We start from the raw sequence: 14,025 nt of genomic DNA, 5'->3' as shown, positions 1-14,025 counted from the left end.
TTTGTTGTTGATAGCAGTGAAATAATTCTCTTAATTTGAGCAATAAGAAACCAAAGAAAGTTACGGGGTTTAAACACAATAATAAGTGGATGACTTTTTTTGTCTTTTAACTCAATAATAAAACTTAAGAGCTTAATGATTTAAGTATTGGGGTGAACAAAGAAAAGTATGAGGTTTAAATAAAAAAACTCAATATTTATATCCTTTTTTTTTTATACCTATTTAAAATAATTTCAAACATTTTTATATTTAATTTGAATTTTAAATTGTTAAATTTATCAAAATACCCACTCCCACGTCAAGTTTCAATGGGGCTTATCTTCTCTTCCTTTTATTCTGATTGGGCTTGTATTTTGTTCAAAATACCAGTGAGGGCTCTCGTTAATGGCCTTGGGCATACAGTAGATAAAACGGTATTTTGTTTTCAGAATGCATGAAGCGGCGATGAGAGACCTTTCTCTTTAGGGTTTAGGCGTTAATTAAGTTCACGGCCACACGCTCCTTTTCTCTGTTTCCGAGGCAGGTAGGTACAAAGAAACTCCCTTTTTGGTTTTGTTAGAGGCCATGGGCAATGGTTCGAACGGCCAGGAAGATGGGTTGATAATCGTTTCTATTATTTGTATTTTTAGATTTTCTAGCTATATATATGGCTTATTAATTAGTGTGATTTCATTGATGCCCAGGTTATGGCTGTTCGTTCTGTGCTTGGAAAGCTGGGTAGGAGTAGATTTATTCCCAACAATGGAAGACTTATCATGGTTGGGAGTTCTCCTACTGTTTGTTCCTCTCCTCATCACCCTTTTGATTATTATGGGGTCGTCCATGATCAAAACAAAGCGGATAAAAAAAGCAACCCTTTTCTTCTTGGATCGCTTATGAAAGAGGTGCGTCATGCGTGTGTGTATTAATTATGTTATGGCCTTCACTTTCATTGCAATTCAATAATTATGTTATGGCTTTCACTTTCATTGCAATTCAATTCAAATATCAAGTGTTGATAGACTCGTGATTATTCACAGCCAGTTTATTGTCATTTGGATTTTGGAGGACTAGGACCTGTTCGTTTCGCCATTGAAGAGTTGAGGAAGAAAAGGGTTTCATTTTTTTTTGCCCTTTTTTCTTTAGTACAGATGCATTACTACAATATATGCAAGTTTTGTGGATTATTATTGACACGTTTGATATCTGTATAATGATTTGGCATCTCTTGTAGAATATCCAACTGCAGTCTGTGAGAGTGCTGAGGGTGTTAGCATGGAAAGATGTTGGCTTGCCACGACATGATTCTGACTATGATCTACTGCTGGAGGCAGTTGATGCCGATGTGATGAGATATTTCGAAGTAACAGTGTCAGTTAATTCCAGGGATGGCTTGTGGTTGGAAGACTTTTGTCTTCTCGTTGATAATAAAAAACCTATAAGATTATATCATCACCTAGGTACTATAATTATGGCATGCTGCTTTCACAATATCCTTAAGAATTTAGTATTAGTAATGTGATCATTCCAGGACTCACTTGTTATTGTAGTTTAACTATACAAACCGTCACTACAAGAAAAAGCATTAGTAGTTTAACTATACATCAGTCGTACAGAATGGCTAGAGGTACTATTAGTGTCTAATATCACAATGGTCACCAATAACTGTGGCTGTTAGCTATTAGCCACTGATGTTGCCCTTTAGCCACCTCATCCTATGCAACTAATTTCAGTGACTATTAAGGGTTTTTCTTTTATTGTTGATTTTTCAAGTCTTTACTTATAGATCATCCTTGAAAAAAAAAATTAGCCAAATCGTAAGCATCTAGTTGCAATGAAATAATTGACGAACATGGTTTTCTCGATTGATATTAAAATGATTACCTTCCAATCAAATAGTTATATATTTTATGATTTTTGTGATTTTGTTGCAAATATGATCTATGAGGTAAGACTTAATAATTAGAGAGTCGTGATCAAAACTCAATGCGGAGTTGGTGGGGTTAGTCTGCTAATGATATTCCTAATTATGCATATGAAGTAGTTCTTTTGGATGACAAACCCGAAAACGTGAGAATGTTGCATATTGAAGAATGAATCGAATTTTTTGCTTGAAACAGACAACTTTTTTGATGCAAATGCTAAGGCTCGAGAGCAGTTATCATTTGGTATGCGAAAAGGAAACCTCTCTCTGCTGCCTCCTTCAGCCCTCCCTCATCTCTCATACACAAACCCGGGACACAAAGAGGAAACCACCACTCCAAAACGCAGGTATTCATATCAGTTATGTTTGTTGTCGTCTTATTTTTGGGTTTCCACAGTTCAGGTAATTTTTTTTAAAAAAAACCTTATGTGTTTGATTTTGGATCTGGATTCCTCAGAGGTCGAACGAATGCATGTGAAGTGGCGAAACACTTCGGTCCAGCTCCCGGTGTACCTCAAAAGTACACCAAACCTTATGTCCGGTCAAAGAGAAGGAAGTTTGAGAAGGCTAGAGGAAAGAGGAACAATGAGGGCTTTAGAGGTTGAATCATTTAGAATTGAAAATGCTATTTGTAGAACCTAATTTTGCTGGTCTTTAGGTGTCTGGTATCATATTTATTTCTCTGTCTAGTAAATGTGTTGATGAAGGCATTGCTGGTTCAACAAGAGAGAAGCCCACTACCATCTATCTCGAAAACTATCCATGTGTATGGTTTTCTGCAACCTGAATAGCCAAAATATTTAAAATTGTGTTATTTTTTATTCTTTCGAGATGCTTAGCTGCAGCTTGCGGAAGTTGAAATTAGTGTGTTCAGAAATGTGAAAGGTGGTGTATGTGAGAGTTATGCAACTCCTAAACCCATAAAGGTGGCTCGTGTAAGTACATAGGTGAAAGATAGTAGCAGCATTAGGAAGATTTTGATTGTTTATTGAAAGTCCAATGTCTGATAAATAAAAGAAAATTTGTGGCTATGAGATTCCGTAGATCATATGATTCTTCCTGAGAATGTGTGTTTGTCTAAGTCCACCGCATATTGATTCCCTTTGTTACCATCCACTTGATACTTAGAGCCTCCTGACCACATTATAGTGCATTGCCCAGACTTAACCTTTTTGGTTTGTAGTTTGTTAAAAATGCTAGGGTATATACCATAATGCGAATTCCATCATCCTGAATCCTATTCTACTCATTAGTAGGCATTTTATAATCTCTACCAAAGTTATGATTGGCTTATCTGTTGCATCTGAAATTGTGTTGTTGAATGTCTCATAAGGGTTGTTGATGAGCATGTCACATTTCACATGTACTTTGAAGTGGGATTTAGACCACTATTGTGGAGACTTAGATAATAGCCATTCTCTTATGATATTGCAAGACTGTAGTGGCTTTGACACAACCCCAGTAGATGTCTTTAAATGTATTGCCTTTGAGTAATTTTATGTAGTAACTAAATAAATGCCTCGCACAAAAACGATGCTCAGCATTAAGTACTATAACTTATCTTCAAATGCTCTAGACAATCCTTTTTGCCTGTCAGATTTAAATCCCCACCCATGTGAGTTAACAATATCAAAATTAGCAGCTAGCAATTCAAGGAACCAAGTCCAAGAGCGTTTTGTCTTTATCTCCACCACTACATAAGGAATGACCAATGTCTCATTCTTAGCATCTATCCCAATGGTTGTCAACATTTTGTCCCTCATACACTGCCATCAAGTGACAACCATCTATTCCAATTAGAGGCCTATAACCTTCCTTGAACCCCTTTTTACACTCTCATAAACATACATAAAGTCTTTGATACACTGCACCATTTCCATTTAAATCACACTTTATTTTCATGGTGGTTCTGGATTAGTTCTCTTCACTTCTTCACGACCATTCATTTGAAGCAGCATCTAGTAACGACTTTGGAACAATAAGTTAAAACTATTTTGTTTTCGTATTTAACTTTTCCACGACCACCTTCTAATCTTTATCCAAATTCGGTGCAAGCAGTGTAACAAGCACACACAATAAGACTATATCAGAACACATTAACACAGAGACATTTTTTGGGTCTTGTAGAGGAAATGGTATCAACCTTCAAACTAGGACCACTAGCACTTAAGCACTAGGGCAGGTAGAAGGCCAGTACACACACACACACACACATATATATATATATATATAAAGTTGTATGCAAAACACCACCCGTCAAATTGCACATTTGCAGTAAGTTGTCAATACTTAGTGAAAAATTGTCGACAAGTTTAATTGACATGTAATTGGTGTCATTGTTGTTGACGTAGAAAAATGGTTCGGCACTTTCCCGCTCAACTTAGTGATTTGTTTTTCCTTCGGTATGCTATGTCCTCGGTAGGGCGTTATACCTGTCAGATAGTGTTAGAAAAAACAATTATCAATGACTGATTAAAACAATTATATAAACAGAATTTATAACAATCTGTATCACAGAATACAATATATGAACAATAAATGAAACTGACTTGAATTTGAGATAGAGGCTTGCAGATTTGATGCAATGTCCTAAAGACAGTAATTTCACCTCTTCTCGGTGCTTGAAGTTCTACAGGTGACTGCCTCTCAGGATTCAACTATCTGTATTCTAAGCCCTAGCACTCGGACTTAGAATCTGGCGAACGTTGTTTGTTTTCCTCTCAGACAATATGAAATGCTTGTAGAATGCTTTTTCTGTATTGAACGTATGAGGCCTTATTTGATTTAAATAAACTTTTGAAACCTTATCAGAAGAGTCACAATTGTTAGAAAACAGTTAATAAAACTAATCCGAATTAATAAAAAATTATCAATTCGAAACCAAAAAATAATTTTAAATCTGAAAGTGCCCAAGTGCCCATCTTTTTGACTATTAAATATTATATATTTTTATATAATATTCAAAGCCCAAATCGATTTTGAAGCCCAAATTGCTTCCATTTGGCCTACTTCCATTTACTAAGTGTGGCACTTCCACACTTATAAGGACATCACTCTTTCTACTTTCTATCAATGTAGGACAAAGGTTCTTGAATTTAATTCAAACTTCCAACAGATAGTAAACGTTCGGTAAGTCCTAGGGCACCGGTGTGGTACCGGCCAAAGGTTCTCCGATACTTAAATAAGTACGGATTTAGTAAGTTTGAACTACAGATCAATAGACAGTATGCCGTGAGTTCTGATTGATGACCTCCAAGCTGGGATGGCGCTGCGATTTGGAAAAAGTGAGACGACGACATGAGCTGAATTTCCGTCGCGATGCGCAGCCTGAATTTCCGTCCTTCGGGATGCGCGCAGCCTGTGTATGGTACCCTATTAGTCTTAATTTTTGTGATTTCAGTTATTTGTGTTGAATGAGTTTGAGGTCATATCATATGGGTTATTTTGCAGTGTTTTCTAATCCTTGTCGAACATGCACGATGACGTTTTATAAGAATTGTCGAACATGCACGATGACGTTTTAAAGCACGGTGTGGCCAAGCCCATTAACTAGTGAGACCCTCACTCAAGCCCAATCCCACTATTGACAGCCGACCAAGTTGAATTGAAGAGGAGAGAAATTCACAGCAAGCCTCGACTCTCAGCCACCCTTCTCTGTCTTGGTAGAGTAGGTCAGGTATATTTCATCACGAATTCAATTTGGTTGATTTTCGCTCTGCTGATTTAGTGAGATATATATATGCTTCAATTGCATTCATATCATTATAATTTGATTTGATTTGATTTAGGTTTGGGGGTTAGGGTTTTGGGATTCATCTAGCATTGCATAATAGAGTTGGAGAAGAGGAGAGGCATATGACAACAGCTATTCGGTCTGTGGTTGGAAAGTTGGGGAGTAAATACTCTTCATGTTGTCACAGCAAAGGAAGAACAGTAGCAAACATGGTTAGGGTTGGGGACTTTCAAATTAGGAGCTCAGTAGTCAGCAACTACAATATTGACCGTGATGTCTTGTTTTCAATTTCAAAGCCGCCTCCTTCTTATGGTTATTCCTCTCGCCATCCTTTTCTTTTTGGTAACCACCATAAGAAAGCTCCGCCAGTTCTGCATCTGGAATATTTTAAGTGGGCGGTGTAAGTATGATATTACCTTTTGCATCTAATGCTGAAATGATTTCTACTTTTGGTACATGTATGTATGCAATTCACTTTTATGGTCTTACTTGGCATTCTAACTCAATTATTGTCTTATTGCGTGTGCTTGTAACACTACTTTAGGGATTAGCAGGTAATCATCGTGTAGCTCCGTATTCTATGGATAATCCCAATACCATAGCTCTTGCCATTTTCGCTGTGAGAGAGTACAACAAGGAAAAGGTTTGAACATATCATATACCTCTTCCAATTTATTGAAAAAATAATTAATATTTACTAATCGTAGTTTTTTTTGTATTAATGTTTAATTGTTTGAACTCTACATAATGTTCTCCGTTCTCTTTTAGAATGCCAAACTGCAGCTTGTGAGAGTTTTGAGGGCATGGTACAAATGTTCTGGTGCTTCAATCTCATATTTTTTCAAAATGGAGGCAGTTGATGAGGGTGTGGTTAAAGTTTACCAAGCATTGGTTTTTGTACGTAGCCGCGAAACGGTGCTACGATTGTTTGGTCTTCTTAATGTTGATAACGGGAGTTTGTTAAAACTAATTTTTAAAAGACCTACAACAACTTGTGAAGGACCGTATGAGTGCATAGGTAACTATATTATGCCATGCTATATTGATTATTAATCCTTACAAATTTAATTTCTCAGATTTTTAAAAAGTCCATTAAAGTCTAGATTGGATATTTGTCACCGTGCCTTGAAACATGCTCGGTCCATATATTAATTTGCAGATGGCAATTCTTCTTACACATTTTTTTTTATGATATATGGTACTTTCAAACGCACTGATTGGCATAAGTGTTTCATTGTCATTTCCACAGGCCAAAGGCACATGAAGATGAAGATTCCAAGAAAGACAAGCAGAAATTGTCTTGAGGAAGAGATACTAAGCACCTTACTACGCATGTCACCTCTCCGATAATATTAAGCTGCATAAATTTGACAGGGAGCTGATATTTAAATTTATTCTTGAAACGAATATTCATGGTGTATATTCATCATGAGTTTTTTATTTTGTCTTGTTGACAGAGCACCAGTTTAAGTTTTGCGTTTTAGTAAAGATTGAGATTTTGTCTTGGATATACTTTAAAGAGGGAGGGGATGTTTAGAGATAAGCCACTGCCCGACGAGGCCGCCTATAGGTGGTAGGATAGGGTGGGTGGTACCGCTCAGATTGTGGCCAATCTTCTTAACTTATTTTCAGGAATTTTTTGAAAATTCGATTACTTATTTTCAGAGCATTTTTAAAGGAGGAATTACTGTTCATAGTAGCTCTGGGTGCAGGTGAAAAGAATTGAGCAGAGTGTTCTGATGGAGGCACTTTTAGGTTTAAGGAAGAATCAACAGATTATGAGCTCTAGTAGGGGTGTTACTGTTCTGGACAGTCAGCGCGTTTATTTCAACCACACGAGTATTGAAGATTTTGCTGTGCGTGTCTAGGGAGATTGATTTAATTTACCCATTTCATTAATTTAAAACTTAAATTTATCCAATAGTCAAGTAAGCTGTGAGAAAAATGAACCCAAACGTATAAAATGTCTTGCAATTTGCAAACCAACCTCAAGTAAATTGCATGACATACACTTCCGCATTTACAATACACATCTATAAAGGCATTTGCCAAAGAGACTTCCTTTGCAAAACCAAGTTTATTTAGCACAGCGTGAACTTCTTTTCTCTTTATTCAAATCCATCAAGCCAACACTCTTTTTTTTTTTTTTTTTTTTTTTATAATTAAGTAAGAGCATCTCCACCCACAAGGGCAAAGTCTAGGGCAAGGGCAAGCAAGGGCTGTTACTATTCACGTGAATAGTGTCAGCCTTTGCATTTGTGGTTCCACCCACAAGGGCAAAGTCTAGGGCAAGTCTAAGGCAATTACTATTCATTGTACTTTATTTTCAATTTTTTATAGTTTAAACCATTAATTTTGATAATCTTTTGTAATTAAATTTTCGGATAAGATTTTCACCCTCTAAAATTGTGCCACGTCTGATGTAGAACAAATGTCAGATTTTATCGCTTGAGTTAGAAAAAGGACGTAGTGGGAATTTGCAGATTTGTCGTCTGAGCTCGATTAGGGCGCAAAATACCATTCGGAAAGGAGCGATGCCACGAGTCAAACTCACAGCTTTGCTGTGACGTATGATGGATTTTGGCATTTTGAGGTCGTTGGCCTTCCAAAACGGCATTTAAAGTTTCGTAGTTAATTTTTAGTATTTTAGATTTTAATAAAAATTATTCAAAGAAAATTCCTTTTAAAATTGTGCCACGTGTCAAATGTTAGATAACATTTTCAGATATTTTTAAAAAATTTTAATCTCAGATTTTAGATAAGATTTTCACCCTCTACAATTGTGCCACGTGTCAAATGTCAAATAACATTTTCAGATATTTTTAAAAATTTTAATCTCAGATTTTTGATAAGATTTTCATCCTCTCAAATTGTGCCACGTGTCATCTCAATCTTCTAAATCCGTCTATAAACTATACCTGATTTTCAAACCTCTCACACCATCTCTTATCTATTCCTTCATTTCTCAGATTGTAGAAAACACATTCTACTCTCAATGTCAAACTTGTTGAGGGTGTTGGAGAGGCACAGAAACAAAGGGAAGAAACAAGGCGTAGACGTGCTGAAGAAGATCGGGAAGCCGATGAAGAAGAGGAACTACTGCTTGCAGCAGCGGTGTGTATGATGGATCAATCAAGGCAAAACCGTCGTCCTCGTGCCCCGAATGTGATGACATAGGGAGTCTCGGTAAGAATCTCATGGAGGATTATTTTATCCCAAATCCGTTATATCCTGCTTCTAAGTTTCGAGAAAGATATAGAATGCAACCACATTTGTTCCAAAAAATCATGCATGATATTTGTAATTACGACACATACTTCATTCAAAAGCATGATCTTTGTTGGGTGTAGGTCTTATCCGAGCAAAACGACAAATGCTTGCGGATGCTTGCTTATGGGGCATCTGCAGAGCAGGTGGATGAGATTGCAAGGATGGGAAAATCTACTGTCCTAGAGTGCTTGGTGAGATTTTGTGATGCAGTGGAAAATTTGTACACGAGGGAGTACCTTCGCAAACCAACGCCAAGAGACCTGCAACGGCTTCTACAAAAAGGCGAGGCCCGAGGTTTCCAGGAATGATTGGAAGCATCGATTGTATGCCTGGCAAAGGTGGAAGAACTGTCCTCTTTGGCAAGGGGAATCGGAAGGGCCAAAAAGTATAATTTTGGAGGCCGTAGCTTCATTCGATTGTTGGGTTTGGCATGCCTTCTTCTGGGGTTGCGGTTCTCGAATGACCTCAATGTCCTTGGTCAATCGGTGTTCGATGAGGTCTGAGGTCATTCCCCAGTCACGTACCAAATCAACAATACCGTTTACTCGTGCGTACTACCTTTCCGACGGAATTTATCCTAGGTGGGCGACATTCGTGAAAACAGTTCCGAATCCCCAATCCGAGAAGGAAAGAAACTTTGCTTCCTTTCAAGAAGGTTACTGGAAAGACGTGGAGAGGTGTTTCGGTATCTTGCAAGCTCGTTGGGCAATTATTAGAGGTGCTGCTCGGATGCTAGATGAGGAGGTGCTGCGGAGTATTATGATGACTTGCATCATCCTTCACAACATGATTGTGGAGGATGAGTATGACTATGATGCTGAAGAGGTGTTTGAACCCGATCCAATGAACACATCGTTGACAAGAATATATGAAAGGCGATTGGACCAAATGGACTACCACTGGAGCCCGAACCAATACTTCGGGATGGTCAATTCAACAACCCCATGATTGATCGGTATCAAGAAATGCAATCTTCATATGTTCACGAGATACGTCAACGTGACTTGATCGAGCACTTGTGGGAGATGAAAGGCAATCACAATGGATGAAGTCAAGATTAGTGCTTTGTTTGGAATTACCCTTGTTTTTAATTATGCTTCATTTTGTGTGTGGTTTTTTTTTTGGAATTAGGCTTTTATTATTATGCTTTTATGTATGGTTTGTTTTGTGTGTTGTTTGCAATCAATGAAGGTTTTTTTGAATTAATATTTGTTTTGATGCTCAAATGTTTTTAATAAATAGTCATTTAATTTAATGCTTTTGATTGAATAAAAGGGAACAATACAACAAATTAAAGGATAAAGGAACAATACAACAAATGAAAGGAAAATACAACAATACAACAACAAAGGATAATACAACAATACAACAATACAACATATGGCAAAGGTGTTTCAATTGCTTCCTAATGGTTTTCATCATTTAACCAATCCAGCTAGGTCCGTCGTCATTGAAAAGTTTTTTCCTCATGACATCTCTTCGTTGCTTCCAATAAGCCTTTGTTTCGGGAGACATATGGCTCGTATCCATAGCCATGATTTTAATCTCTCTATCCTCTATGTCTTTTTCTTGTGCCATTTGTTGTTGGAGAACAAATGCTTCCTCTCGTGCCTTGTCCATTTCATCTCTTTTCAAGTCTCTCTCCATTCTTAGTGAGGCGCTCTTAGCTATATGCTCAATAATTGTACACAATCATTGGTGAAGTGGCCCCTCTCTTGGCCTTTGCGCCTTTCTCCCAATAGGTCTTGGCGGACGTGGCACAAATGGTGACTCCGTTTCCATTGGGGAGTCCAATGGAGAATCGGTTGATGTTGAATCGTGAAGTGGCATCTCATTCATCACAACCGGCGGACCGGTGGGAATAATTTTGAATCTCGAACAATCCTTCACAATTTCCCAACATTGAAATGCACGAAACTTTTTGCCTTGCCCCATGGCACCGAACCACATTTGTGCTTGTACCATCTATTAAAAATAAATAATTGGAAGTGCAAGAAACAAAAATTATTATGCAAGAAAATATAAACTATTTTGAAATGCAAAAATAAAATTGATTATGCAAGAAAATATAGACAAATTAAAGGTGCACCAAGAAAAAGAAATTATGCAAGAAAAACAAATAGAATATGCAAAAAAAAAAGTGACATTGAATTGATTAAAATGGCAATTATAAATATTTTACCTCATCGGTTAAATTTTGACCGCTTTGAATGTTCGCCTTTGCTTTTGTCAAGGCATTTCTCCATTTCCCTAACTCTTTATTAAGAAGTTTCCATCTACTAGACAACGCCATTTCGGTCCGAATAGAACCCGATCTTTGACAAAATTCTCCATGAATTTTGCTCCACATGTGATGAAACTTCATCTCATTACCGTGATAGGGTCATGACTAATGTTCACCCAAGATTGACACAACGCAATATCTTCATTCGTTGACCACGAGCCTCCGACTTCAATATAAGATGCCATTTGTTTTGTTTTATACAAATGGAAAGTAGTAGAAAGAGAGTAAAAAATATTTGAAGGAGAAGAGTTTGTATGGAGAATTGGTGTGGAAGTGAAAAATGTGAGTGGAGATGAACAAAAAAATTGGAAGGAGAAAAGTTTGTATGAAGAATTGGTGTGGAAAGTGAATAATGTGAGTAAAGAGTAAAAATATGGGATGGAGAAGAAATTGTATGAAGATTTTAGTGTGGAAAGTAAATAAATTGGTTAGGTATTTATAGAGAAAAAATACAGAATTTTGGGTATTTTTTAAAAAAAAATTCAGATTTTTTCGATTTTTTTGCAATTTTTTAGCCAAAAACGAGGACCGTCGGTTGGAAAAATTCCATCGAGAGTCCCGTCGCGCCACGTGGCACCCGCCCGTTGGAGATGTCGATTGGCGTTGGCGCGCAAATTTTTTTGGCGCGTGGAATTACACGCGCCAACGGTAAAAAATTTGACTTACCGGGCGTCGGCGCTGACGCCAAACGCCTCGGCTTTAGCCGGCAAGACTGCCCTTGGGCTTCCTCGGGCTCGTGGGACCCGCCACCAAATCGGGCTCACGGGCCTGAGTGCACTCGGCTGCGTCGGGCAGCCTTTCCCCTAGCCCGAATAGCGCTGAGATGCTCTAAGGCAAAGCCCCAAGAAACAGATTACACCAACTGGTCTAAACAGACCAATCTAGCCAACACAGACTTTAGGTGGCAAAAACGCGCACGTAAAAATGAGAAAAAGTAGAGGAGGAGGAGGAGAGAGAGGGAGGGGAGATGGAAGAGTCTAGAAAAAGTAGACAGGGGATTGAGAATAAGATTGACTTAAGGTGGCAAAAATAAGAGAGCAATTCCCCCAAAAAAAACAAAAAAACTTAATATATTAGTACAAATAATGTTGTTTATTTATCTTGTATGTGGTTTAAGCGTGAAATCTCAACATATTTCTGAATTCAGAAACTCAAGGTACATTCCAATTTCAGTCTAACTTAAACCAGAATTTTTGAATGCCGTAATTGATTTGAACTTGCCAAAATTAGAGAGTGTGAGGTGAGGCTTGATTATCCAAATGGGGTATCATGGGAAGTTAAACCAAGGCTTGATGAAGAGGCGCGTCATGGTGGTCGTTTGCTCATGACACAAGGGTGGTTAGGATGTTGGGAAGCAACGGACACAATGGTTTTCGAGCTTGTCAATGCAAGGACGGATCTATGTATTGGTTAAAAACTATTTATGACTATAATAATCTTTAAAAAAGAAATTAGTTTTGGGGGGTTTGGATATTTATTATTTTCTTATATATGTGGAGGTGGGCTCTACTTGCCACATCACCCCTTTAATTGGTGGATAATGATCCATGTGTATGAGATTACAAAGATACCCTTGCCACATCATCATAGTTAACAGACTTTTAGAGCACGTCCAGCGCACAACCCAAACTGGGGAAAGGCTCTGGTGAGCCCAAGCATGCTCCAGCTCGAGGAAGAAGATTGGGTTCCACTGGTCCCACCAACTCTGAAGGCTCAAGGGCAAGTTTTGCCTGGGCTGTTGACGTCGCAGCTGATTTTCAAATTTTTTTTTACTATTGGACCTACCAGCCCACATTACCCAATGGTTACAAGCCATGTGGCTTCTCCTAGAGCCTCCGATAAAAAAATCTTGCACAATCCAACGGTTGTCCAATTTTTGGCTAAAAAAATTGAAAAAAATATCAAAAAATTCTGGAAATTTTTCTATACATACTACGAATATTATTCACTTTCCACACCAATTTAATTTCAAAATTTTATCCGAAAATGTTATCTTGATTTTTATGTGAGGATTTTATGATAAATATTAAACTTGGGAATTGAAAATCTTTTCCGAAAAACTTATCAAAATCAATGGTTTAAGTATAAAAAATAAAAAATAAATTTAAGTGAATAGTAATTGCCTTAGACTTTGCCCTCATGGGTGGAACCACAAATGCAAAGGCTGACACTATTCACATGAATAGTGGCAGCCCTTACTTGCCCTTACCTTAGACTTAGCCCTTGTGGGTGGAAGTGCTCTTAGACAGAGTTAACGGCAGGAGGCAAAGTGAGTTACCAACCCATGGTCAAGCGAGGTAAGTTAAACCAAGGCTTGATGAAGAGGCGCGTCATGGTGGTCGTTTGCTCATGACACAAGGGTGGTTAGGATGTTGGGAAGCAACGGACACAATGGTTTTCGAGCTTGTCAATGCAAGGACGGATCTATGTATTAGTTAAAAACTATTTATGACTATAATAATCTTTAAAAAAGAAATTAGTTTTGTGGGGTTTGGATATTTATTATTTTCTTATATATGTGGAGGTGGGCTCTACTTGCCACATCACCCCTTTAATTGGTGGATAATGATCCATGTGTATGAGATTACAAAGATACCCTTGCCACATCATCATAGTTAACAGACTTTTAGTGCCTAAATTAATATCAAAACCAACTTGGGAAATATTGAATGTCTGCCAACACAAATTTTTTTTTTTACAAATTTTATTCTAAGTTTGGGTTTTTTCAAAAAAATTTGATATGGGCTCGCTGGGCTTGTTTTGAGTTTTTTTGGGAATTTTGTTTTGGGCTTGTTTTAAGTTAATCAATGACAGATATGTAATTTATAGGAACTT

The 14,025-nt window shown here is 37.6% G+C and overlaps 1 protein-coding gene and 1 long non-coding RNA gene across 2 annotated transcripts; both read left to right on the top strand.

Moving 5' to 3' along the window:
* Positions 1–372: 372 nt before the first annotated feature.
* Positions 373–7,313, top strand: LOC103328511 (uncharacterized). Its single transcript, XM_089048646.1, has 11 exons — positions 373–523; positions 684–884; positions 1,020–1,094; positions 1,214–1,439; positions 2,100–2,250; positions 2,361–2,503; positions 2,611–2,669; positions 2,743–2,838; positions 6,181–6,279; positions 6,405–6,654; positions 6,886–7,313. The coding sequence occupies exons 2-11, from the start codon at positions 687–689 to the stop codon at positions 6,984–6,986; spliced, it is 1,398 nt and encodes a 465-aa protein (XP_088904772.1). The 5' UTR covers positions 373–523; positions 684–686; the 3' UTR covers positions 6,987–7,313.
* LOC148921347 (uncharacterized) lies at positions 5,231–6,028 on the top strand. The gene is made up of 3 exons (XR_016123190.1): positions 5,231–5,270; positions 5,398–5,579; positions 5,692–6,028. It is a non-coding gene; the product is annotated as an uncharacterized LOC148921347 (long non-coding RNA).
* Positions 7,314–14,025: the final 6,712 nt, after the last annotated feature.

This window comes from Prunus mume, linkage group LG1 (genome assembly GCF_029339155.1).
Source record: "Prunus mume cultivar Tortuosa linkage group LG1, ASM2933915v1, whole genome shotgun sequence".
Taxonomy (NCBI): domain Eukaryota; kingdom Viridiplantae; phylum Streptophyta; class Magnoliopsida; order Rosales; family Rosaceae; genus Prunus; species Prunus mume.
Note: the sequence above shows the minus strand (reverse complement) of the source record. Positions and strands in the feature narration are given on the sequence as shown.